General features: G+C 38.4%; 1 protein-coding gene and 1 long non-coding RNA gene across 3 annotated transcripts in view; one reads left to right on the forward strand and one right to left on the reverse strand.

Moving 5' to 3' along the window:
• Window positions 1-27,016, forward strand: part of SEC23A (SEC23 homolog A, COPII component) — a 72,775-nt gene that overhangs the window by 37,109 nt on the left and 8,650 nt on the right. For both annotated transcript variants that reach the window (XM_075192456.1, XM_075192454.1), the window contains exons 13-16: window positions 21,324-21,430; window positions 23,363-23,516; window positions 24,431-24,508; window positions 25,678-25,839. In XM_075192456.1, coding sequence (XP_075048557.1) covers window positions 21,324-21,430; window positions 23,363-23,516; window positions 24,431-24,508; window positions 25,678-25,839 — 501 coding nt within the window. The remainder of the gene's footprint in view (window positions 1-21,323; window positions 21,431-23,362; window positions 23,517-24,430; window positions 24,509-25,677; window positions 25,840-27,016) is intronic.
• On the reverse strand, window positions 4,963-18,524 carry LOC142108224 (uncharacterized). The gene is made up of 5 exons (XR_012680124.1): window positions 18,200-18,524; window positions 15,670-16,477; window positions 11,391-11,544; window positions 7,744-7,951; window positions 4,963-6,174 (listed from the first exon to the last, which is right to left on the reverse strand). It is a non-coding gene; the product is annotated as an uncharacterized LOC142108224 (long non-coding RNA).

Raw genomic sequence — 27,016 nt, forward strand, 5'->3', positions numbered from 1 at the left:
AATACAATCTCCTAAGGAATCCCGGTAGCACTAATGTTAGGGAGACAATATATCCCCATTCGATGTTGTCATGTGCTCCAACACGGATCTAACTAATCAAGTGCAGCAGAGAACCCAAAGTCCTCAGTATAAAATATTTATCTTTTTTGTACTGTACATGCACACAGGATGGATTAATGCTATTTACAATTTGAACTAGTGACCAATCTACACAGTGCAGTTCTTTTTCTGTGTTCAGGTTTCGTTTGGGCTGAGCAATAGGCCCCATGAACTATCTGCAGTGGGATTGTTTATTTCTGTATGCATCGACTATTTATTACCACCACACTGGATCATTCTTTGCTATAGTTTTTGGGTTTATATTTTTAATTTGTATTTATTTATTTATTTCATTGTTTATATATTCTCCATTTCCCTACTAGCGCAATAAGCTATTTTTATAAGCATGTGTTATAGCCAAGGGGTTAGGCCTACACAGAGGAGGGGTGATTATCTGTGCTGGAGGGAGAAAGGAGATGTACATATTTATTTTAGCATTACTTACAACTCTAATATCTGGAGTGAAGAGGAGTGTAAACCAAGAGTTTATTGTTATAGAAATGGTCTGGCTCCCAAATCTTTGAGCCATCTGTTTGCACTGCACCTGAAGTTACCACACCTGCGTCCCAACACATTGCTGAAAACCTGTATGTGCCCTCTGGGCATTTACACCCACACCAGGGAGCTAGCCAGGGCAAAGGAAAGTATAAGTGAGGAAATGCATTACCCACCTATGCAGTCCAGGGCCAAAGTGACAGGGGGTTACATTTATGACCAGGAGCAATCGATATGTATGTGTGAGTGGTCTTTATAATACCATACTAATGGGATACAGGAGATCCTGTTTGACCCATATGTGTTGGCAAATTGGATATGGATTGGAACGTGTGTCACCAGCTTTAGAACTTACATTTTCTTTTTCCACAAGTACTTTTCCACGTGTCCCATTGCTTTCCTTACAAAACCCCAGAAAAGTTAACTGGGTTTTGTACACATTTTGTTTTTGTACTACCTAACATGGTGGTAATTTGTGAATGTTTGTTTATTTTTTATGACCGGATGCCTTTTTCATCTCCGACTTTTCAGATATTGTGTTAGGTCTTTAAACATGACCATATGATGAAATTATGGCTATATGGATGTTATTGAGATGCAAAGGTATATTGTACAATATTGTTAGGAACCCCTCCAGCCGGTACAACACAACCCGGAGTCTGCTCTGCCAGTCTGGTGTTCACTGGAGCCCCTAGTGGTGGGGACAGACTTGGCCGCAGACTAGCAGAGGGTCGTGAAGTGCGTACCGGCTGGGGAGAACCTAGGAATAAACAAGCCGAGGTCAAGGGTCACGAGCAAACGGGAAAGTCTGTAAACACGCCAGAGGTCGGGGTCACAAGAAACACAGGCAGGGTCCAAATCCAGGCAAGGGGTCATACACAGGCAATCCAACAAAATATCCACAGGACAAGAACAAGGAGCAGAGCAGGTCAGCAAAACTGGTAACAGAGCGCTATAACAGGCAGTGAGGCTGCAGACCTCACTGCCTTAAATACAAAAGGCCACCAATCAGAGCCTATCTCTGAATCCTACACAGCCCCCTGTAATGATTAGATTAATCAGCCCACAGGCTGTATTATTTTGCGCGCTTGCGCCCGACTACTATCACCGCCGGGACGCAGCGCTACAGGAGAAGCGTCCGGCCGTTGCCTTGGGAACGGCCGGGCAGGAACCAAAAATGACGTCCCGGATGTCAAAGTGACGGCCGGGATGCCAGAGGACACCAGAAGCGAGCTGCGGCTCGTGACAATTATTATCAAAATTGCTATAAAATATACTTATGCAGCACCAACATATTCCTCAGGGCTGGAAAATCTGAGAATTTTAATCTGACCCAGGGCCTCCTTAACGCAGCACAAACTGCACCTATCATTTTTTGAATTAATTTGCAGAACGAGATGGTGACGTTTGTGGAAGAGCATAAGTTCGGGAGTAGCTGGGGGGAATGAGGTTGTTTGCTGCAAAGTTTGGGTTATGCACTGGCGGATATCGGGTATCATCGCATACATTTTACGGGATTTAAAAAGTACATTTTTAGCCTCCAGATTTGTAAAGCAAATGTTCTAATACAATAAAGTACCATGTGTATAAATAGGTAGTCCTGATATCTCCTCCTTGGTTCTAAAGTGATAGGAGGTTGAGCTTTTGATGTGATGTTTGCATGATGTGCCTCTTCAGATTTTTGGCATGCACCTTACACTGTGCTATGCAGACCACCTAAGCACATCAGTGCCAAACAGATATTTGTGCTTAGCATCCGGTGTAATTTTTAAGTGAGGTATGTAGTCTCTGTGACCAGCTGACTGCTCTTATTACAGTGTGTAATGGTCACTGTAAACACCTATTTTTTTTGTAAATGACAGTTTATTGAGATTTACAATATAATATAACGTTGATTAGAACTTCAGGAACTTATCACAGCAGGTAAAAATAAAGTATAAGGCTGGGTACACACTACAGGTTTTTCACCCCATTATCGCACCAGTCACGCGATAAACGACCGTTAGGTCTGATTTCACATTAGTTTGTATGCTCCCACTACCATGTTTTATTGTTCCAAAGCACATTGTATCGTTTGAATTTATAAACAGACTAAAAATCTCTGTAAGCGATGGAACTATGTTGTACCAATTCTGCAGTGTGTATGCACTCAAGACCAGCAGTGTAGCTAGACCTCTATAGGGTTTACAGAGTCACAATCTTTTCAGCAGATGGTTATGACAGATGAAGAGCACTGATCTGAAAGAAAATCTTGTAAGTGTGTACGCATGAATCAACATACTGATCGGGACTTTCAGTCGTTGGTAAAATCGTTAATGATATCTCAATGGGAAAAATTTTCTGTAGCGTGTACCCAGCCAAGACAGGCGAGATAAGAACAGATCTATGGTAATGTCAATCAGAGGTTGTTGAAGATTGGCAGTCAGGTGATCTATACTCAATTAATTTTAATAATGAAAGCAGTAACATATATACCCTAAATGAAGTTGCAAGGCAGCTTGATGTACTCTTTCTCAAAAAACGCTATGCAGAACTCAAATTCTGATGCAGCTTTCCTTGCTTGAAGTAGCTATGTCTCATACAGTGATTGTAGTAGTCAGCATTTCTGTTCACTTGTGCATTTTACGTTGTTGAGTGACATAAGATTGTATTGTAGTCTGAAATGCTAAGTACCACGCAAAGCACATGAATAAAAATAAATTGATGCTGTTGTCTAAAACACAAATAATTTTTTTTTAGAAACCTTGTTTTAGCTTAGATCAAAGCAGCATGTAAGTATCAATTACCTATTTTTAAGGAGTCATTGGCAGAGCATACAATGTACATTTAGAGAAGAACAATACATTTGTGTTTAACAGTTCTGAGTTTGCCTCAATATAACAATGAGGGAGACAAATAAGGGGTGAAAAGGGAGGATACAAGGAGAGAGAGGGGAGGTGGGAATTCAAGGCATATGTATTAGGAAGCTTGTTTTTATTATTGAATACACATATGGGAAGGGTACTAGTTGTCAGCTAGGAGAATGATTGAGTATGGGCAGCAGTGGTTCACATTCCTGCCTCAAAGCACTGGGATCATGAGTTTGATTCCTGATCATGGCCTTATCTGTGTATCTGTGTGGAGTCTGTATGTTCTCCCTGTTTTTGCATGAGTTTCTGCTCGCACTCTACAAAAATTTTTTAGGAGGTTAGTTAGCTGTTGGGGATCTAGATTGTATGCTCCAGTGGAGCAGGGGCAGATGTGATTGATAAATATTCTTTGAACAGCAAAATTGGTGCTGCTATATAAATAAATGATGATAACAAGACTTCTCCCGAGCTGCCCCCCTTCACTGGAACGACCTCCCTCGCTCCATCCGTCTCTCACCCAATCTGTGCTCCTTCAAGCGGGCACTTAGAACTCACCTGTTCCTTAAGGCCTACCAACCATCCACTTAACCTCTCACCTCTTCTGTTTCTCCCTGGCTCCTTTTTACTCTCCCCTTTGCTTCACTGGCTCCCTCTTGTGCCTGATTTTGTCTACCCTCCCTTAGGATGTAAGCTCGTATGAGCAGGGCCCCTCTCCCCTCCTGTCTCCACACCTGTTCTTCCGCTCCGTCTTTACAGTATTTGCCTGCCTGGAGTTTCTGAAGTTCTGGTACTTCTTGTTTATTGTTCTGTATTGTTTTATCCTGTATAGTCTACTGTTTGTACCATGTACGGCGCTGCGGATACCTTGTGGCGCTTAACAAATAAACAATAATAATAATAATAACAACAAGGAAATAGTGTACAATACAGGGGGCAAAAGATTAAATTAATTGTCCGGCAGTGAGTGAAATGTACACGTCTCCAAAGACATGTGCGGAGACCAGTTTTTTACAGTGTTTAAGCCTTTTGTTTATTTTAGGGGGCGGTAATGGAGGAAAAAGATCCGTGGGTCCAAGGGCCATTTATTTTAAAAGTAACCAAAGTGTGTACAATGTAATAAAACCTATGTGGTATACTTTATTGCGTGAAACGGTTGTTATATTATTGTTGATGAAATCATCATTTATTTCCTAATAGTTTTTTTAAGCAATGGTTGAAATTGTTAAATTAGTGCAAATTACTTTAAGCATTTCAAAAACCACATGTACAGAGAGGACCGACAAGAACTGCACAAGCAAATTACATATGCAACATCAGTAATATGAAGAATGCTAGATGGTATGTGGAATAATGTCAATGTACAGATTAAATTCGTTCAACAAGGAGTCTAAAAAATGTCTTGCAATGAAATTTTGTTAAAGTGAAAAAAAACGTACATGCAAGTGATTTTTTTTTTTTTACCACATACATGACACTTATTTTTTTTTTTTAAAACAAAATACTATTTTTATATCTCGTGTTCACAGGTATGGTTTATTTTTACTTTATTTTTCTCCTAATGATCCATAAAAAAACAGTGTAGTCCTGTAAGAAAAATCTCCAACCAGTTCATTACATACCACTACTACTGGGTTAATATTTAATGATGGAATGCTTATCGTTAGTAACTGCAAAACACTCGTAAGCATCGATCATCACCTCTTATAAATAACATGGTTTCAAAGCACTTCAGTTACTTTAGCATACTGTATAATGTCATAGAAATCAATATGAAATGAAGGCTTACAAAAGGAAATTTCATTTTTTTGTTTTCTTTACGTAATACAATTATAAAAAGTAATAAGGGAAGACGGGGACAAGGAGAATGAACATTGATAACAGTCTGTGTATCAAGGACCATACAGAGGACTAGGGGTCAACTATTTCAAATGGAAATAGCAGAATTTAAAAAATTGAGTGGATACGTTTCTCCCAAGAAGTTGTATCTATAGCTGTAAACTTAATTGTTGTGACAGATTAGAGGCATGATTACGCCATTTCCATATTCTGTTAAATAGGTCTGCAAAATGTTTATTATACTCAATTTGATCTAAATAAGTTTACATATTGGAAATATTGACTTTTATGAGATGATAGTACTTGGCCAGTGCATATTATTCTTATTGGGATAAAGGATCAGAAAATGTAAGAAGACATTATGCATTTGACCTTGAGAGTGTCTTCTAAAAGGAACTTTTGTTTTGTGCCTGCCCATACAGATGTGGTTGTCCCTTTTGCTAGTAGCATTTTAACATGACTATTATAGAAGTGAGGAGAGAAAAAATGACTTATTTCTAAAGCACGGACATTTTCTGCAGTGCTGTATAGTAATTGCACTCATAGTAACTATAGTAACAATTCTACATGGCAGTAACACTGCTACACACATGTTGCTATTTACCTAACACTCAATAAATATATTATTTCAGAAAGCTTTAAAACAAATTCTACATCTTCGTATTTATGCTTAGATCTTCAGTGATATCTGACATTCACTCTTGTCAACTACTGTATAGTCTACATATGAAAGCATTTCCTACTGTTGCTCTCAAGTCAGTCCTGAACAATTTTTCCCATGGTCACAGCTACACAATGTAGGCATATCAGTAGATTTTTATTTTTTTTCATAGGAAGCGTTGTTTGGAGAAGTTGAAATTCCACCACGTCCTATTCACTTTCTACAGGATGCAATCTGCAGTTAAAGAGATGAAAACCAGAGCTTGGTTTTATTTATTTAATCAGAATTTAAAGAAACTTTGTGCAAACTTGCCATTACCCTACATGTTTTACTTGTTTCCTGGAAACTAGTGATTTGTTTTATAAGTTTGCCCTCACTGCTTTAGTACACCTCCTATTAGAGTGACCCCTCTCAGACACATCATTCTCTTTGAATGTACTTTTTACATGAGCATACAGTAACAGGCACTCTAGCGGCAGTTATAAGCTGCTGCATATCCCCATCAATTCCCGGCAGTTTTGGGCTCCAAACCATCGCATTTACTATAGAGCAGTTCGAGGGTTGAATGAAACTGCCGGTGATGTGTAGTTGTGTAAAAACACCCAAAACGACAGCGGACAAAAGACAGCTTATTTTAATACCTGCTTTTGATAGGCTAGTTAGCTTAAACATGGTGTCTATCTTGCCATTCATAACATAAGTAGGCACCATTGATTTATGAATTATTGGGGCATGTGCGCAAGTGCATGCTGGTACTTGTAGTGCCATATAATAAGTGTTGCTACATCAAAAATAAATGCCCCCATTAGTAATACAATATTATTGCCTCTTAATATAATTATATATTCATATTTCCCACTTAATATAATGAACAATAAAAATGCCCCCATAAGTTTATTATAAATGATTTCCCCCCCCCATAATGATTAAATAATGATTGCCACAATAATTCAAATCAATGGTTGCTCCTCTTAAGTTATGAATGGCAAGAGAGCTAAACTAATACTAAAGAGAGTATTTATTGAGAAATTAACACCCTGTGGATTTCCCTTTTTGCACTGTTCATCTTTCTTTCCAAGATAGCTCTAACAGCATGTTGTTTTATCAGTAGCGCCTCTCGCAGCCACGTCTTTTGTTTTGGATGACTTTCTGGCAGTTTTGCAGCAGTTTGTCAAACAGCTGCTGGATACATTCTACGGTTTGTATGTAGTCAAGGTTAAAAATCAGGATGGCGATGTTGAACGCTTTGCTCAATGAAACGGCAGTTTCTGGGCAGTTTACCAGCGGTTTTGACTTTAATACATCAGGCGATTTAAAACCTGTCCATAAAAACTGCTTCAAATCAGGCGGTTTAACAAGACCGCCGTTTCATACATTTAACCCCAACTATTAAAACTGTTTATTGTTAAGGTTTTATTTATACAGGCATCTTCATATCCTCATAGGACACTGTCATATGTACCACTTGTGCCTTATATTTTAGTTCATTTTTTCAGTGGGAACTTATTCCATTTATACTTCTGCTTACTCCCTTTTTTATTCTTCATCCCTAATTTAACCACAGTGGAACTGATAAAATGATGCTGACTGGCTACATCTTGTGCACATCTATCACTTCCAGTCCTGATTCTTTCGATGTTTGTTTTGCATACTCACAAGCCTCTTTATGTATCATCACATTTTAATTTCTGTTTTGTTAAACCATGGGCTAGAAGTTTTGCGGGTGCATCAAAAGTCTAGAGTTAGTGAAAACATTCGCAAAGTCTTTGGTTATACCATACATGTCAAGTATTTTTTTGTTACCTCCTCATCTGTGATCTGTGTATTAGAAGACATTCTTTTTTCCTTTCATGTTTGAACTGAAGTCGTTGTGTTATGTCCTGGCAGACATTGATGGGACTGTATGTTCGAATGCCTTTCATTCTCACTTGGTGGCTCTGAACTGGAGCCCATGTCTTGAAAGATTCTTTTAAGCTTCCTCCAGCTGTCCCGAAGAGCTTTTCTATATTTTCTGCAGTAAGAAACAGTGAAAAATAATTTCACAACTTAACAGCAATATATATACAGAATATTTAAGTTGAATAAAATGCATAGTTGCCTACTCTCCCGGAATGTCCGGGAGACTCCCGAATTTTTGGGAGTTCTCCCGGACTCCAGAGAGAGCAGGCAAAAATCCCGGATCCAAAAGTCGCCGCTGTTGAAGATGGCGGGGGGGGGCTAAACACGCCATCGTGGCCCCGCACCCCTGCTGCGATTGGCTAAAATGGGCTTAGATTGACAGGGGCGGAGCCTACCGGCGCACCACGCGTGGCCACACCCCCTCGGCGGACCCCCTCCCGGACAGCTGCCTCTAAAAGTAGGCAAGTATGATAAAATGTCTTTGGCAATGTAAACATACTAGCAGAGATATATATACAGCGTGATCATAGCATACAGCGCTGTTAAGGCTTAGGTCATTTAAATTTGGTAAAGTCTTTTATCTTTAGCAATCATTGTGATTTTCCTGGACATCCACCTATATGAACTTCAACCAGTGGGATAACAGATCCCTCGGGTAACTGTATTCTGCAGCTGGAGCCAAAGCTTGCCAACCTTGGATAGAATTAAATAAAACAAAGGGTGAATTTCCGATATGAAGGTATCCATGGCATTTTATTAACAAGAGCAAATGAAAGAAGGCTATGAATAGTATTTTGGCCATTATGGTAGAAACCCCTTAAATATCACTCCTGAATACAGCTGGAGAGTGAGAGATTTTTACACTTCTGTGCTTGCAGGAAATAATTTGTATGTATCAATTTTGTTTCATATAGAGATGCATTTAACAACACATTCTTCACACACTAGTTGGACAAGCTTCACTACTTTGTGCTGTTGCACTCCTTCCACTATAAAACTCTTAGAGCTAGATTTACTAAGCTGCGGGTTTGAAAAAGTGGGGATGTTGCCTATAGCAACCAATCAGATTCTAGCTTTCATTTATTTAGTACCTTCTACAAAATGATAGCTAGAATCTGATTGGTTGCTATAGGCAACATCCCCACTTTTGCAAACCCGCAGCTTAGAAAATTTAGCCCTTAGTCTATGACCCCTGCTTGCCTCTGTTCACCTCTTCACATCATGCCCTGGTCATTATACATATACATCATATATATTTCACTGCCTTCTGCAATGCATTCCAGTGAATTGTTCTATCCATTCCACTTCAAAACAGGGTACACATTGATGAACAGGAGATGAAGATTGATAACAAAAATATGCTCATACCATAGTGAAACACACAGTGTAGGTTATACATTTCAGATGTATGATTCAGTGATGTTTAATCTGCATTGCTGAATGTCTTAGCCAAGTTGCCCACTGCCCTTCAAATGCTGCATCTGACTTGTGTTTTTAACGTAAGTGCAATGTATGCAATGCATGTAAAGCTAAATCCATTCTGTTCTATGAGCCCTTACACATTTGCGTTCATAATGGCATTTGTGTTCCAGCAAGGATTTTTTGATGTTGCTTGTATTCAAAGCATATTACCACATTGAGTGTGCTGTGTGCATGCCCATTAGGGATTAACACAAGTTCATCCAATGTGCACTAATATTTCCTGAGTGATGATTGCTTTAAGGGTCATTATCAGGAGTGTATCAAACCATTGGCTCATTTGCAACAAGTGACATCATTTTCCAAATAAGCTCCAGTTACCTTGGTGAATTAATCCTCTATGTGAGTACTATGGGAATCCTCTAACAACATGTGTACCAATATTTCCCTTTCTTTGCATACAGTTGGATATCATTCTCTTTTTCTGGATCACATTTGTGCATAATCTTTTTTTTCACATATTCAACATTTATGTGTCTCCATTGTTTAGGTAATTTGTTCCTTTTTAGGAGAATTGTTATCTAGTGGATTACTAGAAGATGAACTTGCTTAAATGACCTGTTTTCATATCTAAAGCAACTTTTTAGGATTGATTGACTCATTATCCTGGTTATGCTATAACCATGATATGTCTGATCAGACTCTCCTTCAGCCTTGAAATCTTTAAACATTCTCTGAAACCCCACCACTTAGTCTACTCCCACCTACATTACTCACACTTGTTCACTCACACAACTGTCCCAATCCCCCCTCTAAGCGACACTTGATTCTTGTTTCTCCTCTTGCCTTTTTCCCACTGTATTTTAAGCTCTCACATGAACAGGGCCCTCTCTAACCTTTGTTTTCACGTCTGCATTTATTTTGTCTACCTTATATGTCCTTGTTTTATATATGCCCTATTGTCGTTGCTGTCTTGGAGCTGCTGGGCTCTGTGTCGCCTTAACAATAAATGACAGTAATAGTAAGGGAAGTCCCGGTCATTTCGGTTCGCTGTCACTTTGTGGTGGGGGCACCAAACAGAGCATTTTATAACATTTGAATTAAAATAGCAACATCTGTCTTGAATTTCCCTGTGGTTACAAATTTCTCTGTTTGGATTTAATGATCTGGCTTGGACTTTTGGATTGGAAATAATGATGCATTATTTTTGGGTAAAAAAAAATGGCAGTGGATTAAAAACTGCAAGAATTCCCATTGTATTACAGCGGGGCAATAATATACAAAAAAAGTGATTAAATGTATCTGGAAGTGCTTATATTACACACACTTTAGTGTTTCTTTATACTATATTTAATGACCACACATATTGGGGGCTCCTTAACATTATGCTGGAACCACAGAGAAGGCTAAGTCCCAGTATTCCTCATTACCCAGTTGTCCACAGATCAGGGGTGCTAGTAAGAGCTCCAGAGCTTTTCAGTCTAGGGAGTAAATTTATCAAGCTGCGGCTTTGAAAAAGTGGAGATGTTGCCTATAGCAACCAATCAGAATCTATTTATAATTTATTTAGTACATTCTACAAAATGACAGCTAGAATCTGATTGGTTGCTATAGGCTACAGCTCCACTTTTTCAAACCCGCAGCTTGATAAATTTACCCCTAGGACTGGTAGTGTCTGCTAAGGTGGAGTGTGTTCTGTCTTCATTTGTTTTGTTTTAGCTGGGCCCCACATGAAGACCAACCAGCTTGAGTCTGGTTCCACTGTGACATCACAGCCCAGCCCATTGCAAATATGGAGGTGTAGCAGCCAGCAGGTAAAAAGCTGCTGTCAGCTGTGCTTCCTCCATGTCAGCTTTCAGCTTAAGAGCCCCCCCCCCCCATCCCCCCCCCCAAAAAAAAAAATCAAACAGCATTGCATTTTCACATGACCTTTGCATGCAACGCCAGTGGGTGACCCGTCTTAAAGAGCCTCACTAGAAGATTTGCCCCCAAATAAGCATTGTATTTCACTGCATGAAATCAATGGAACTTGGAAGACAGCAGTTTGGTGTATGATCAAGCTTCTAAGATAAACAGCTGAGTGATTTATAATAGACGACGACAAAGTGCATTAATTACATAATAGTACTCACCTTTGAGACAGCGAATTAACCCATGGGTTTACACAAGATGTCAGCACTATTAACCATGAAGAAAACAGCTTTGCTATTACGGGTACATTGTGAGTGTAAAAGATTTCATAGATACTAATCGTTATTGATGGAATCCAGCATACCAGCAGATAAACTAGAAGTAAAAAATAGAATTAAATAAAACTTGCATAATAATATACATTTCATTTTGGTATTAAAGTACTGTAAACTAGTAGAATTACATTAAGTGTAGTAGGGTATTACATCTATTAACTGTCATCCAGTAAACGAAAAATGCATTATTTTTACTACGCAATAGGGTTCTGTTCAGTAGGGTGTGTCTCTTTTCTCACTTGGTGAGGAAAATAAGACTTTTAAATATTGGAATGCAGATTTGAAAGAAATGAACCATTCACTGATACTGTTCAGTTTATATGTCATATTTGTGTATTGTTCCACTGAAGGAATTAACAGAGTTGAGAGATGGAACATAGTCTGTTTTCTAGATTGGCAGAACTTAATTTTATTGTCATATAATGATTTTGCTGTGAAAAAGCCTTTCAGAACCCAGTATACTCTTCTATAAACATTTTATTTTGTGAATGTGAAATCTGTCTATATCCTGGGGGCTAAACTTGAGAAATTATGTCTGGGGAATCCTGCTTCCCTCTGATGATTCATTTTTCACATAATATGGAAAAATTTGACCTTTTATATTTCATGTTATAAATATATTTTTCCTGGTACAGTTAAAGAAATACATGAGCAGTTGATTAAAAGTTTCCATAGTTTATGAAGTATTTATAAAACTTCTCCAGTACAATTAATTGTTGTGGTAGAATGCCAGTTATTTGTTCCTCTAGGGGAGATTATTTTTAAATTGCCCCTTGACCTCTCTGTTTGTTCTAATGTGGCAGAACACACACAGTATAGCATCTGGGAGACTGCAGATTCTATTCATATTTCATTCTTAATCTTATGTAACAGAGGTTTCAGTTATCTGTGATAAACTGGACAAAGGAATCACTGTTACATTATATCCCCTTTATGCAAACAGTGCCTTTTTGGAACAAATTGTCTTGCCACCAAGCATTCTTTAGCAGTAGAATTGTTAATATTTTTTATCCTCAGTTAATGGCTTTCTGAATTTCTTTTTGGCAGTTTCTATCCCTGTCCTCATGGACATCCCTAGCAGTGCAGTGTTTGTTTGTAAGGACACAAGCCCCAGTTTGATTGATTGAATTATTTTGTTAATTAAAGACATCACTTTTTATACATTTACATGGTATATCTGTGTTTACATGTGAAAGTGATAAATATGTGTTGTATACTGACTGATGGTTTTGCAGGCTCAGACTCGCCTGCCTGGTAGCTATGATGATTAGTTCTCTAAACATACTTTTTGTGATTCTGGACTCCCCATGCTGACAATTCTGGGCCCTCTATGACAGGGTGACCCCATGCTGCAGAGTCCACTTTAATTAATAGGTACCAGGCCAGGTTGTATAACTTTGGACTGATTTCCACTCTTGCAGGTTAATTAATACAGGAAAATGCTGCAAGCACACTTGTTGATCCATCAATTGGCAATCACATTGAATGCTGCTGTGTGAACAAGTCAGATTATATTCATAGGGATTTACCAAAGATGCTTTGGCTGCATTCTGATGCCACAGCACACACCTCAATGGAACCTGGATGCAGAACCGGTGCATATACACTGATCACCCATAGCATTAAACCACTGACAAATGTAGTGAATAACATTGATTATCTTGTTACCATGGCACCTGTCAAGGGGTGGGATATAATAGGCAGCAAGTGGAACGGTCAGTTCTTGAAGTTGTTGTGTTGAAAGCAGGAAAAAAGGGCAAGCGTAAGGATCTCAGCAACTGTGACAATGGCCAAATTGTGATGACTAGACGACTGGGTCAGAGCATCTCCAAAACGGCAGGTCTTGTGTGGTGTTGCCAGTATGCAGTGGTTAGTACCTACCAATAGTGGTCCAAGGAGGGACAACCGGTGGCAGGGTCATGGGCACCCAATGCTCATTGATGTGCTTGGGGAGCGAAGGCTAGCCCGTCTGGTCCAATCCCACAGAAAAGCTACTGTGGCACAAATTGTTGAAAAAGTTGGTTTTCTATGATAGAAAAGTGTCAGAACACACAGTGCATCACAGCTTGCTGCCCAGACCAGTCAGAGTGCCCATGCTGACATCTGTCCACCGCTGAAAGCGCCTACAATGGGCACTTGAGCGCCACAAGTGGACCATGGTGCAATGAAAGAATGTGACCTAGTCTGATGAGTCACATTTTATTTTACAGCATGTGGACGGCCGGGTGCGTGTGCATCGTTTACCTGGGGAAGATATGGCACCAGGATGCACTATGGGAAGAAGGCAAGCTGGCGGAGGCAGTGTGATGCTCTGGACAATGTTCTGCTGGGAAACTTTGGGTCCTGGCATTCATGTGGATGTTTCTTTGACACATACCACCTACCTAAACATTGTTGCAGACCAAGTACACCACATTGTGGCAACGGTATTGCCTGATGGCCTTTTTCAGCAAGATAATGTGCCCTGCCTCAATGTAAAAATTGTTCAAGAATGGTTTGAGAACCATGACAAAGAGTTCAAGATGTTGACTTGGCCTTCAAAATCTCAATTCTATCAAGCATCTGTGGGATGTGTTGGAAGAACAAGTCAGAGCCATTTAAGCCCCACCTCTCGCAGCTTACGGGACTTAAAAGATCTGCTGCTAATGTCTTGGTGCCAGATACCACAGAACACCTTGAGAGGTCTTGTGGAGTCCATGCCATGACAAGTCACAGCTGTTATGGCAGCACGAGGGGAACCTACACAATATTAGGCAGGTGTTTTTAATGTTGTGGTTGATTGGTGTATATGTATTGACAATGTGGGTTGTGTAAGTCGTTTTATACTAAGAACAAAGACAATTGTATAAACATGAAAAGGTATAAAATGGAAACAGAAGTTGAGGAAAAGGTCTGCTGGAGCACAAAATATTAGTCAACAGGACTGTCCATTACTTACAGTGAGTAAAGGTAACTTATCAAGCACAAAATTTGTGGGCCTGCAACGTTTCTGTATGTAGGTATGTGTGGGTCCTTGTCACCTGTCAAGAGCATTTCAAGGTACACTTCATTGTCTTTAGAAACACCCCTGTAAAAATTATTCATAACATTGCAAGTTGGTGGTTGCTCCAGAAAATGCACAGGGTGGAATCCATAAAAACATACTATTAGAGTCTAACCTACTACCACCTTATAACCACACTCTTCAGTCATTTAAATTGTATTGCCTTTTTTTTTTTTTTTTTTTTTTTAATTACTACTCCGTTTAGCCTCATTTACGGCTAATAACTATAATTATTTCCTTATCATGATGGTGATGGGACATATGAAATATCTTTTTAATATGTGTCACTTTTGTGAGTTTGAAGCTTATTATTACATTGGTCAAAATGCTCTTTCCTGCAGAAGTAGAATTGGAAGGTGCAAAGTGCATCCTATTATACATTTAGGGACAGAAAATAATTTCCTGGATCTCAAAGGTGGCTGAGACTTAAAGTCCTTTTGTATGGAGGAAAAGGCTGTGCACCCTGTGCAAAGAAATTTCCCTCTGCATAGCCTTCTTCCAATTATCGCATTTAAATAATCCAATTCAGCAAAATAAAATCTTATTTCTGCACTTCAGTGAAAGAATAGCAGCACCCATGGCCTAATCGTTGCCCTTGGTCCACCCCAACTACTTCCAAACCTTTGCACCCCTGCAGATGCTGCCATCCTGGCCCGCAGATACATGCGTTTCTCTGTAAAACTAAATGCACTTTCACAGCTAGAGGTGTGTGATTTTACAAACACATTTATGCTGCAGTGTTGAAAATTTGTGGTTTTAGTGAGTAAGGGGTATATTTACTAAACTGCGGGTTTGAAAAAGTGGAGATATGTCTATATCAACCAATCACATTATAGTTGTCATTTTGTAGAATGTACTTAAATAAATGCTAACTAGAATCTGATTGGTTGCTATGGGCAACATCTCCACTTTTTCAAACCCGCAGTTTAGTAAATATATCCCTCAGGGTGTGGAAAGGACTTTCACAAATATATGCCAGGATTTGACAATTTGTTGTGACTTATTTCTGATTTAATTTTTTTTTATTTGTTTTTTTAATACTCCTCTTTCTATTTTGGTGGCAGAGTGCATACTCTTGTCTTTTTTGAGGAAATTATACATTCTTACAAGTTTGATACTTACAGGCAGACACGATGAGGATGAGAGTATTCCTAAAATAAGACCGGATGGGCACATAGTAGCAGTGTTGATCATTACACACAAAGGTTCCTCTCTTTGCTTGGTTCCTGGCAATGTGAATAATAGCAATGTACAGTACACTGATTGATGAAATTGGGGCAAGAACACCTCCACTCAGCAGCATCATACTATAGGCCGTTGTGGAGGAGTTAAATGAAGGCAAACACATATATACATCTTTGCTGTAGCTGTATTCTCCAAAACCTATGAAAGGGAGAGCAGCCACGACTATTACATAAATCCACAAGAGTACCAAGATAATCCAAATTCTCTTCTTGGTGATCATTTGAGCATAATGTAGAGGAAAACAAATCTCTGTAAACTTATCTACAGTTGCCCAAACCAAGGAGTTTAATGAAGCCAACTGGAGCAAAACAAACAAGAATCCCAGCATTTTACAGGCAATGCCATCATTTGAGAAGATGCCTCCTCCTAGTATGCTGCAGTATATAGCAACTGGCATGACACTTATTCCTAAAAACATGTCGCACAGGCTCAGGTTCAGCGTGAGGGCCCAGCTGTCTGTACGCAGTTTCAAGTGTGACACAAATAGTAAAAGCAGGGTGAGGTTTGCACCCACAGCACCAACACTTGTGGTGATCATCAACGTGACGTAGACGGGCAGCACTGACAGCATCTTCTGTAGGATGAGGGCAGCTATTTAAGTATCTTTATTGCAGGTTCTGGGTCCACATCTGGTCACCATCCCGCCTGGAGGTGCAAAGCAGAACAGAATGTGGAGGACCCTTTCCTATTAAATTAACAATGCAGAAAAATGTATTAATTCAGGCAGTGCCAGTTCTTGGTCAAAATAAATTGTCATGTAAAAATACACATAAAAACTCAGAATTATGGATTATTAGTAATACATTGTTGAGTATTTGTAGGAGATAACACTATTTAATTTCTAAAGTAATAATTGATAGTACAGACTAGGTTTATACATCCAGTATATGTTCTAAGTATAAAATTACTTGTGTTTAAGTTGACTGAGTCAATATGAAGTTTAAAAGAGCAAGGTTATTATAGATGTTTTAGTGTTCTTTTATTTAGCTATTCTTGCTGTCTGTTTACATTATTAATAGTAAAGTCTTAATGTAGTTACAAGGTGAACCCTTTAAGTGGTAGCAAGTGGACATTAGAGGGACGTTTATGCAATGAGCATAATTAAAATGTAATATTGTGGCACTATTTATCAGTTCATTATGTAGTAACCAGTATGACAGTTTGTATATATTGTTTAAAAACTGCATATAAAGAAGATAGTATTGATGTTTGGCTGCTCCATTTTACAGAACATTGTCCATGATAAACTGGTGACTGTATTTTGTAATTGCTAATTGTATTTTGCAAAATGAATTAAAACATTTTGAGTTTATTGTGGCTACAATTATGTAATATGATGGTTACTGATGATTTAGTGGCATAAGTATTTATACTTTTAAATGTGAATTTTTCACAAAAATGTAAATAACGTGACTGCTGCAGTACCTCTTAGGAAGCAGATTTGTCAGTCGTACATGGTTTTATAAACAATATTACTGTCATTTATCTTCAGCAGACAGAGACTTTTGACGCACATGTATCCGGTGACCTTTTGGTCCAAATCAATGCTCTTTACAGCCTAGGGACACCATTGACTTAATGCCACTGAGGATATTGCGCTGGCACTCTTCAATGTGTCTTCAATTGCAGCAAGACTAAATTTGATTTGTCATCTTAAATGTATTGTTGTCATATATTTCTGTGCCCCAGGTTCTGCACAAAATGAACAATTGGATATTACTAATTTTTTGCTGTGAGGATTTAAGAGAAAAATGTATAACTTTTGCCAGAGCAATGTTCCTTAACACTTTGCAGTTGGCATCCCAATTATTTCTGTGAATCAGTTTGTACACGATTACCGAGGATAAAAATATAATGAATTGTAAATTGTTGACTTGTACAAAATACTAACAGTAATACCTAATTAGTAATTGTTATATTAATTAATAGTATACAATCGATTTTCTCAGACAAGATCTTATGTTCCTAATGTAAATGGCAAGGTCGGTTTGTAAGTTAAAACCCCCCGTTGTAAATGAATCAGTACTTGCTTTCTCTTACATAAGCATCTATGGATGTGGTTAGTAGACTAAGGTTGTTTGTTTAAAAGTATTACGCAGACAATTGTAATGCTGCTTGACCTTTAAAGTGTTATAAATTACAAGAAGTATTACAGATCCAAAAGAAGATATAAGTTATGCTGTTAAATAGTGGGACTATAGCTGCATGATATTTTAATTATTGCTAGAAACTCTGCACAATTTAATTACAAAGATAAGGTAAGGTCTATTCTATGTGTTCAATGTTTACTGTCTAAAACTAAGATCTTTAAGGCTAAAATTGCATGACTGGGTAAAGAGATTATTTAACACCTACAAGCACTAGAGCCATGGACATAAGAACATGCCAAGTGAAACCACCAACTTACCAGCCAGCTAGTGTATTCCATGCACGAGTCAGAGGATGAAAGCAGAATTCTTCTAGTGGGAATCAGCTGGAGGTATTCCGTAGGCTTTGGATACTGACCGCTGTCTGCACTTGGGTGGACAGTTGTATAGTGGATGTCTATGGATCAGTAATCATATGACATGCAGCATCCTGTTTTCTCCAGCGTTTAATAGCTGACTGTGGCACACAAGTATCTAAGCCCTAGAGACACAAACTCAAACAAAGTATTCTGGCTGCTTGTACGTTTTTATTGCTGTGCATCTTATAGTCAATTTCCTCCCCACTGTATATTGAGCAGCAGCTTGTAGTGTGGCAACATGAGCAGTGACTGTAAATCTCACATGATGTTTTATTACAGTGATTACATTTGATGTCTGTCAATTTAATTTGAGCTTTGTTAATTAGCAGAGAGGTGGAGGCAATCTCCCTGAGATTATCTTTAAAGTCACAGCTGTAATTATGGGTAAGGTATAGTAGGATGAGTATTAAGAGAACACACAATCTCTAAGCATTATTTTAGAACCCACAGAACCTAGAACTATATGACCTGATTTTCCATTTATCCCTGATAGCTATTACATTTTTTGGAAGGTTTGTTATACAGTAATATAAGAGGTTGGCTTTAGTGTTACTTTATGTGTTAATGAAAACTGTACGTCAGCTTGAGTGATTTCAGTGTCACTTTTCCTAATGAGACCAATTGTATCTGAATCTACCTCCCTGGAGTACTTACACCTGCACTGTCAGCATGTTTAATTAGGTTTTCCTGATGGTTAACAATTGTGCCATTGGTGATCATTGCGTTCACACTTAATATCTTTAACAGTATATGTTTTCATTTAGCTTTTTCTAAAATTAATCTATATATTTTTTATAATTGTATAGTACATATTTACAATAAATTTAACATTATCATAGACCCTCTAAATATTATACATAGTGAAAGGCTTAAAAATGTTGAAAGATATCCCTGCATTGTTTTAACTCTAACCCAAACAAGGCAATAATAGCCAATTCATTTTTATTAATAATGGCCGATTCAATGTATTACTTCATCCAAGAGGGTGCTTCCTCAGACAATACCAGTTTGGTTTTAGGCTTAATTGATAGCAACACATCATGATTTATATTAATCATATATCAGTGTATATGTATCTGTTTTAGTGATGGAAAAAGTATTGAGCCACATTTCCCATAGGCTATTATATGTTGAAGGGCAGTTATTGTGATAATTTCTGAATTGATCCACGGCTGGAAAGTAAATGTCCATGTATAACTTTACTAATCAAAGATTATAGTCCCACAGCTGCTGGAATAATATACTTATATTTACACTGCACTGCTCTATTGTATAAGCAAAACAAAGATTCTCCATCAATTTGAATGTATTTAATATACATTAACAATTTTATGAATCATATCACATCAAAAGTTTCATATATACTGCATGAAGGTAGAATACATCCTTTATCGTCTTACTCTGATAAAACTAAAGTGTAATAATTTCCTCCTATTTCCATCACATGCGGCTTTAGCCAACTCTGTAATTTTAAGACACCATCTAAAGTGATGGTCAACTCTGCATGCGGCCCTCCAACCTTCCAAAGGGCCACACTGAGGAAGGAGCGAGAGCACACTGCACTCCCCCCTCCGTTATTCAGCGTGACCTCCCTGTGCCACGTGAGGTCTTGTGATGCGGCAGTCTGCTAAAATGATGCTGATATAGGGCAAGCAGCTCCAAGGATGATGTATAGCAAGTCAGTTGTTTGTGAATCCATTCTGCATTTCTTACAGAGAGTTGTGTTTACCTAGAAGAGTAGCAAGTCAGTCACACAAACATTTACTGGTTGACTCACTTTCTCACCCCTTCCCCCATTAGTTGTATTGTGGAGGTCCCTCCCAGGGTTGATGCTGTTTGATACACAGTCATTTGGCCATTTTGTTCCCTATTCTGTTAGGTAAGTAACCATCATGGGGACAACTATTTGTCTTTTCTGTTCCCACAGATGTCACATTTTTATTTCTGGAATGGTGTGAACTGAATTGTAAGCACACAATCAATAATTTTATAACCTGCTACTAAGCACAGGTTTGAATAATTAATGGAGTGATCACTTAAGATGCTCCTCATTGTTTATCATTTTGTGCATGGCAATTCAAATCATTCCAACTTCGCCCATCCAGTAATTGTCAATAATTTGGTTATTAAAACTAATTCTGGATTTGGGTCAAGCGATTGTTCCTTGGATGGCTGAGTACACAGGAGAATGGCTAGTCTCAGGATTCATCATAAGCCAAATGGATGACAACGGGGCTGCTAAGACTCAGCTGATGGGTTGTAGAGTCCTGGCAAAGCATCTCATAGCTCGGAGTATGATTTCAAATTCTTCTAGGCTACATTGGAGATTCTGGGGGAACGGAAGTTGCGAAGACCTTTGTAATACCTTGCCTTTATGGACATGGTGGTTTGAGGTTATGTTTTCTAATTAAATTATTATCATGCAATACATTTCATGGACTAATTATGTTTATGAGTGGGATGAAATGGATTATGATTACCTAATATGTCTTTTAGATTATCTATGTATTGTGAATATGAACATACCAAACGTTAAGATTTTCTTTACTATTTTTGTTTGATGGCACACAAACTTTTCCAAATAGAAGTATTTGTTCCTAACAAATTCAGTTTTTTTATCTATAACACATTGGGAGCCTACATTTATTAATTACTATCATGTTAATTTACATATTAATTCAAGATCTTCTGCTGTTATGTTATTACAGTACTTTGTTTAATGCAGGAGATATCTACAATAATCTGCATTTTCCTCCTGGGTGAGAGTGAAATTCAGGAACAAGAACCATATCATATATATCTACCTGTCTCTGTGGTTTTTTCTTCCTCTACGGATCCTCAGTCACCCAAAGGAAGAGATCATTTCTCACATGATCAGTGATGAGGAGCTTAATTGTACTTGATTACATTCCTTCTTCATTGATTTATTCACGTTGAGACCCCTAGTGTTTAGAAACTGTCTGATAAATCATAATGTGGTCATTTGACATATGTAATTGAAGTTTGTTTCCTCTTAATTGTTTAGCACAATGCTCCCATCCCACAAGGGGGACGAGGTGCAATCCAGTTTGTGACACAGTATCAGCACTCAAGCGGGCAGAAGCGGATCCGTGTAACCACAATCGCAAGAAAGTAAGAATCTTGCTGCTTTATAGACATAGTAGTCAGGAAGAGTGATTACAATTTTTATTGTCCACTAAGTTCTATACTCTTCATTGAATAGAAATTTAAACTTTTGTTCCTTCGCAACCTTCCCTTACTAGACCTGCCTGACCCTCGTGTACAGCATGTTACAACAAGCCCAAGCTATGTGTTCTCCCTGGAGCCACTAGCCATTCCCATAATTAGTGTTGGTATATGAAGTCATTCTTTCAATTTATTTCAAGCTGCTCGCCCTCACCGACAAAGCCCTCACCAGTTCCTCACCTTCATACACAAGATACACGCTGACCGACCTCTCCTTTCTGCCTCTAACCTAATTCCCTCTCCCCTCTGGCAATCACCTCTCCTACCTTAAAGACTTCTCCAGTGCTGCTCCTAACTTATGGAACTCCCTACCCCACCTGATAAGACTCTTCCCATCCTTCAGTCTTTTAAGAGCTCCCTCAAAACCCATCTCTTCAATATAGGCTATCCTACCCGCACCTGAGACTACTCTCTCTATATTCCCTACCTAGCACATTCAGTCTTGCCCCTTTACATCCTACTGTCTCTTCTTTGCTCCTTCCCTCCTCTAGACTGTAAGCTCTCAAAAGTAGGGCCCTCTCTACCATCTGTCTCAAGTTTGCACCTCTTGTATACTTTGTATGTTCTTGTAATGGTTTACTTGTATTTTATAATGGGTTTGTAACTTGTGGCGCCTTATAAATAAACAATAACTATTATGATTCTTTACCAAGATGGTGTAGCAAGAAGGTAAAAATTTGGTTATTAGGAATATATACATGTACAAAATTGATTTATTGGAAAATAAATATGTAATACCTGCATCACAATTATGGACGAATGGACACACTCACCAGTCAGATGTGAATAGTCACTGATTAAGGAAGTGGTGGCTTTGTGGATTATTAACAAACTAACCAAATTAAGACAAAACAGGTGAATTTGAGATTAAATTAGCAGTGTGTGTGAATGAATTGATTTTTGAACTTGCATCAGTTGCACGTTCTAGGAATTTGCCCCAAAAAATACGCTGGATGGACATAGATGAGGCCTATTAGTGTCATTTGACGTATTTTAATCTGTTTGGATATAAATTAGTCACAGGAAGGGAAATAGGGAAAATAATACAGTAAAGATACAGTAATGCGTGCAGTATAGTGACAGTGTAGATTGCAGAGTACCATTAAGGCCATTCGCACTGATAACCAAATTGAATTAGTCCCAGCAAAATAATGGGACAGAAAAAGGAAATGTTTTAGTAAAAAAATATTTTTGGAAGGTAGAGAGTTTGTAAGTGGTTTGTGTCACACATTAATTCTTTGTTGAGTAATGTAAAAGCACACTCAACACAGCTGGAGTGATGCAACCAAATATCTTTAGGAAAAATGGAAGTAAGTTATAGAATATCAGAGATAAAAATACTGAATTTCCTTTTTCTTCTGTTACTGTTTTGTATTGAATCATTGTGTACTAAGCCTACAGAATGTAAAACTAGAATTTTAACTATCAGTATTTGTTTGTATTTCCTGTGATTAATCATTTCTAGTTTTGCGTCTGTCTGGTTTAGTATTTGCTCTGAAGGTGCACGTTTTCTCTCTGTTAGTCTGGACCAGGAACAACTGCTGGGCATGGAGAGGAGTGTGTGAATGTCGCACACAACAATGGTTCACTCTGGAGTTTTGACGCTGGGATCAGGACAGCATCAAAGTTATGAAATCATTAGTTTCTGAAGACCAATGTTCTTATGCATAATTCTACATGGAGTACTTGATTTAAAGAAATGTATTTTAGCATAATGACTTCTCTTTAAGGCTTTTATGTGTACACACATAGCACTGTTTATATTACTCAGATAAATTATCTTTGGGATCTTTTTTTTTTTTTTTTTTTCATTTCCAGCTGGGCTGATGCTCAGACTCAGATACAGAACATTTCAGCTTCTATTGACCAAGAGGCATCTGCTATTCTCATGGCCAGACTGGCTGTGTATAGAGCAGAGACTGAAGAAGGTCCAGATGTCTTGAGGTGGCTGGATCGGCAGCTCATTAGACTGGTGAGATATTGTCAGTAGTGTTGATGTAAGAAATGAGTTGTTTACAAAGTGTAATACTATGAATAAAACCAGCAATTTATTTCCACATCTTAGATTGGTATGCATGGTACTGTAAGTTCTCGCATTTGTTTATGACATAATATATTCTGTGTGTGATGATTGCATTATGTTTCATAGAAAAACGAAAAGATAACATAGTAGAGCTCAACAACTGGTCATATTTGTATACACCTATGATTAGAATACTGTTACAACAGTGGGCTGTCAGCAGATTTCACTATATTAGCTTTAAAAAACTATGACTTTGTTTGATGGGTGAAGGCACTGCAGATTAAACTTAAGGATGAAAGATAGATAGCGGAAATAAACTTTAAGAGATGTACCTTTTTTTTGTCCATGCACAAACCCACCCTTGTATCCCCTGTTTTTACCAACGTGCAAGGTGCTAAAAAGTTGTTGAAAATGTCTGATGATGACTGGAGAATATAATAATCATGCTTATAGTGATTCACAGTCAGTCTCCGTTACAGCAGGGTCCTACACCATTCTGACTGCCAGGGAAAAGGGTGCATCCCTTTCTCTAATTATGTAGTAAATCCCCAGCCTGATAGGAGGATTATCAGACCTGTGTTATCACATTTACTCAGTGCACCTAGTATTCCCAGTATTGATTATATAAATAGTCCAAGATGGCAAACACCATACTGTTTAGTAATAAATGTATTGTATATCATATTAATAGTTATTATTTATAAAGTCAGATTTTAAAATAGATTAGATTGTTTTATTCATGTCAGATTTTTGATCAACTAGAAAACCTATATTTGTGATGATATGGAAACATTTTCATATTTATCTTTGTTGCAATATGGTTCAACCTATGTTTAAAAGATACATGTGATCTCTTTTTATAGTGTCAGAAGTTTGGCGAATATCACAAGGATGACCCCAATTCTTTCAGGTTTTCAGAAACATTTTCTCTGTACCCCCAGGTATGCATTGTATAATTTGCACAAAGCAGATACAGTTTAAGCTTTAGAATTGTGAAATCCTCACCTTAAGAAGCACTTCTTAATGGCTGATTGAGCCATCGAATAACACTCGGTAGCGCTGTATGCTTACAGTCGGTATTCCCTAACACACAAAGGAAACCCACGCAAACACAGGGATAACATACAAACTCCACACAGATAAGGCCTTGGTCAGGAATCGAACCCATCACCTCAGTGCTGTGAGGCAGAAGTACTAACCACTAAGCCACCGTGCAAGCCCTGCAAACTACCACTTTAGGGAAATTTAAAAAGTTAGCTTTAGCAGGGTTAGCTTTAGACTAAATATGGCCCAGCAGAGAGAGGTGGTGCTAGAAAAACAGGGACAACACCTTGGTATGATCACCACTCAAGGAAACTACAAGGGGTCCGGCTGCTCCCATCTAAGCATCTGCTCTGCTCTTTTGAGAAGGCGCATGAACAGTGGCAAATGGTCCGCACACATGACCCCTCTGCTCGAGTGGGGTGCCTGGGAGGCTATAGGAGCATTGCTGGGCCTGAACCAAATTTTGCTATGGGGCCTGATGCATTATTTCGTCTCTGCAAAGAGCGTGGTGATGGCCAGGTTACTAAGAGTATTTAAGATTAGATTGGTTTCCTTTTTTACAAGAAATTTTGTCTCCAGCTGTAATTTTAGAATTCATCATTAGGGAGATTAATACATGTAATTAAATTAATCTAATTGCCACTGTGATTTTATGCTCCACTGTGAAGATACATTGGCAACTGCATCACTGGTTTGCTTTTCATTTCCTCTATATCAGTTCTGCAAGAACATATAAGAAATGGTTTAACTTGGCTGGAAGTTTGTCTTTCGTCAACCTGGCTAACTTTGTGTCTATAGAACAACTTCTGGGAACAAATTTTTTACCTAATACACTACAAATGTATTATTTTTTCTTTACAAATGAAATGCATATTCACCAAAGACAAACATTTTATTTTACACATTATTTATACACCACTTGAAAAGAAAACAATGATGTTGTATGTCTGTCAAAAAAAAATATTGTTAAAATGGAACCATAACTGAGATTTCTCTTTTTATTACTTAGGAACAAATAATAATAGCACACACCTGAGGACATGTTTTGTCGTTCTTTGTTTTCTAGTTCATGTTCCATTTGAGGAGATCTCCGTTCCTGCAAGTGTTTAACAACAGTCCTGACGAAAGCTCCTATTACAGACATCACTTTATGCGTCAAGATCTAACCCAGTCCCTTATTATGATACAGCCCATCCTTTACTCCTATTCGTTTAGTGGCCCCCCAGAGGTATGGAGTGACATTATAGTAATAGAAAATGACATCTTAGTGATAAAAATAGTTTATATTTATTTAAATATTGTGTGCACACAATTCACTTTCTCTGTTCATGGATTCATACGCATAATTTGTGGGAGAGGTCATATTGGGAATGGAAGAAACATGATGAACAGGTGGATATATATCTTCCCCACAATGCTCATACAATTGAAGCTGTAAACATTTCTGATAGATCATGTTACATGTACAGTACAACAATCCTCTTAGCTATCCATTTATTTAGCCGCACAATCCTCTTACAAGGGTGGTTGTATTGTTCTGGGTTATTTTGTGGTGAATCCCTGAGTGGGTGTTGCGGGCTTAGTCTTATCACGTCCCGTACAAGCACCATCATCAAGTTAAGTATATAGTGGCAGATTTGGACATGATTAATTGAAATCATAGATGACGTTAAACCAGGCAGTATTTTGTTTTATTTTTTCTTAAAAGTTCTATATAATGAAATGGGTGGTTCTAAAGTTATAGGAGGTTAGAGTTTTTTTTCCAATTCTCCACACAACTTGGCTCACTTCTAATTTGTGGAGGCCTCTCCTGAGAGCATGCATTTTCCCAGCACTTACAGGTGCAGAACTATAGTGAGTTCAGGCGGTGTGACTGCTCTGGGTCCAGGAGGTGAGGAGGGGATGGTAATGCTGGGTCACCCCCACCTCTGATGCCCCCTCTCCGGCCCCCGCTCTGCTCTCAAAAGAGCAGAGCGAATGCTTCTTCTGATACAGACATACTGGGCATATGTGCTGGACAGCTCATGCTCTAGCGCATGAGGCGAGAACGGCATGGATGGGCCCCTATCTAGTTTTTGCTATGGGTCTTCAACGCTGCGCTGTTCTGCTCTAGGCATGCACCTTAATGTGCACTGAAGGGAACATCTAGGGGCACTAGTGCAAAACCAAGGTGTTTAGCTCTGTGAACTTGCAGCAGTCCTATTGTTAGAAATAGAGCTACTTTGTTTGGTCAAGGATGTCCAGTTTCATTTTTCTACTGTTATTTGGAGACAACTCTTATACTCGGGCAACCTGTGGAGCACTGACCATGGTAGAGGCTCAGGAGAAATGTGATAATTGACTTTGCTTATTTAAACTAGCTTTGAAATTGAATGTCTACATCTAAGAAACACCAGTGTGAAAAC

Source organism: Mixophyes fleayi, chromosome 12 (assembly GCF_038048845.1).
Source record: "Mixophyes fleayi isolate aMixFle1 chromosome 12, aMixFle1.hap1, whole genome shotgun sequence".
Classification (NCBI taxonomy): domain Eukaryota; kingdom Metazoa; phylum Chordata; class Amphibia; order Anura; family Limnodynastidae; genus Mixophyes; species Mixophyes fleayi.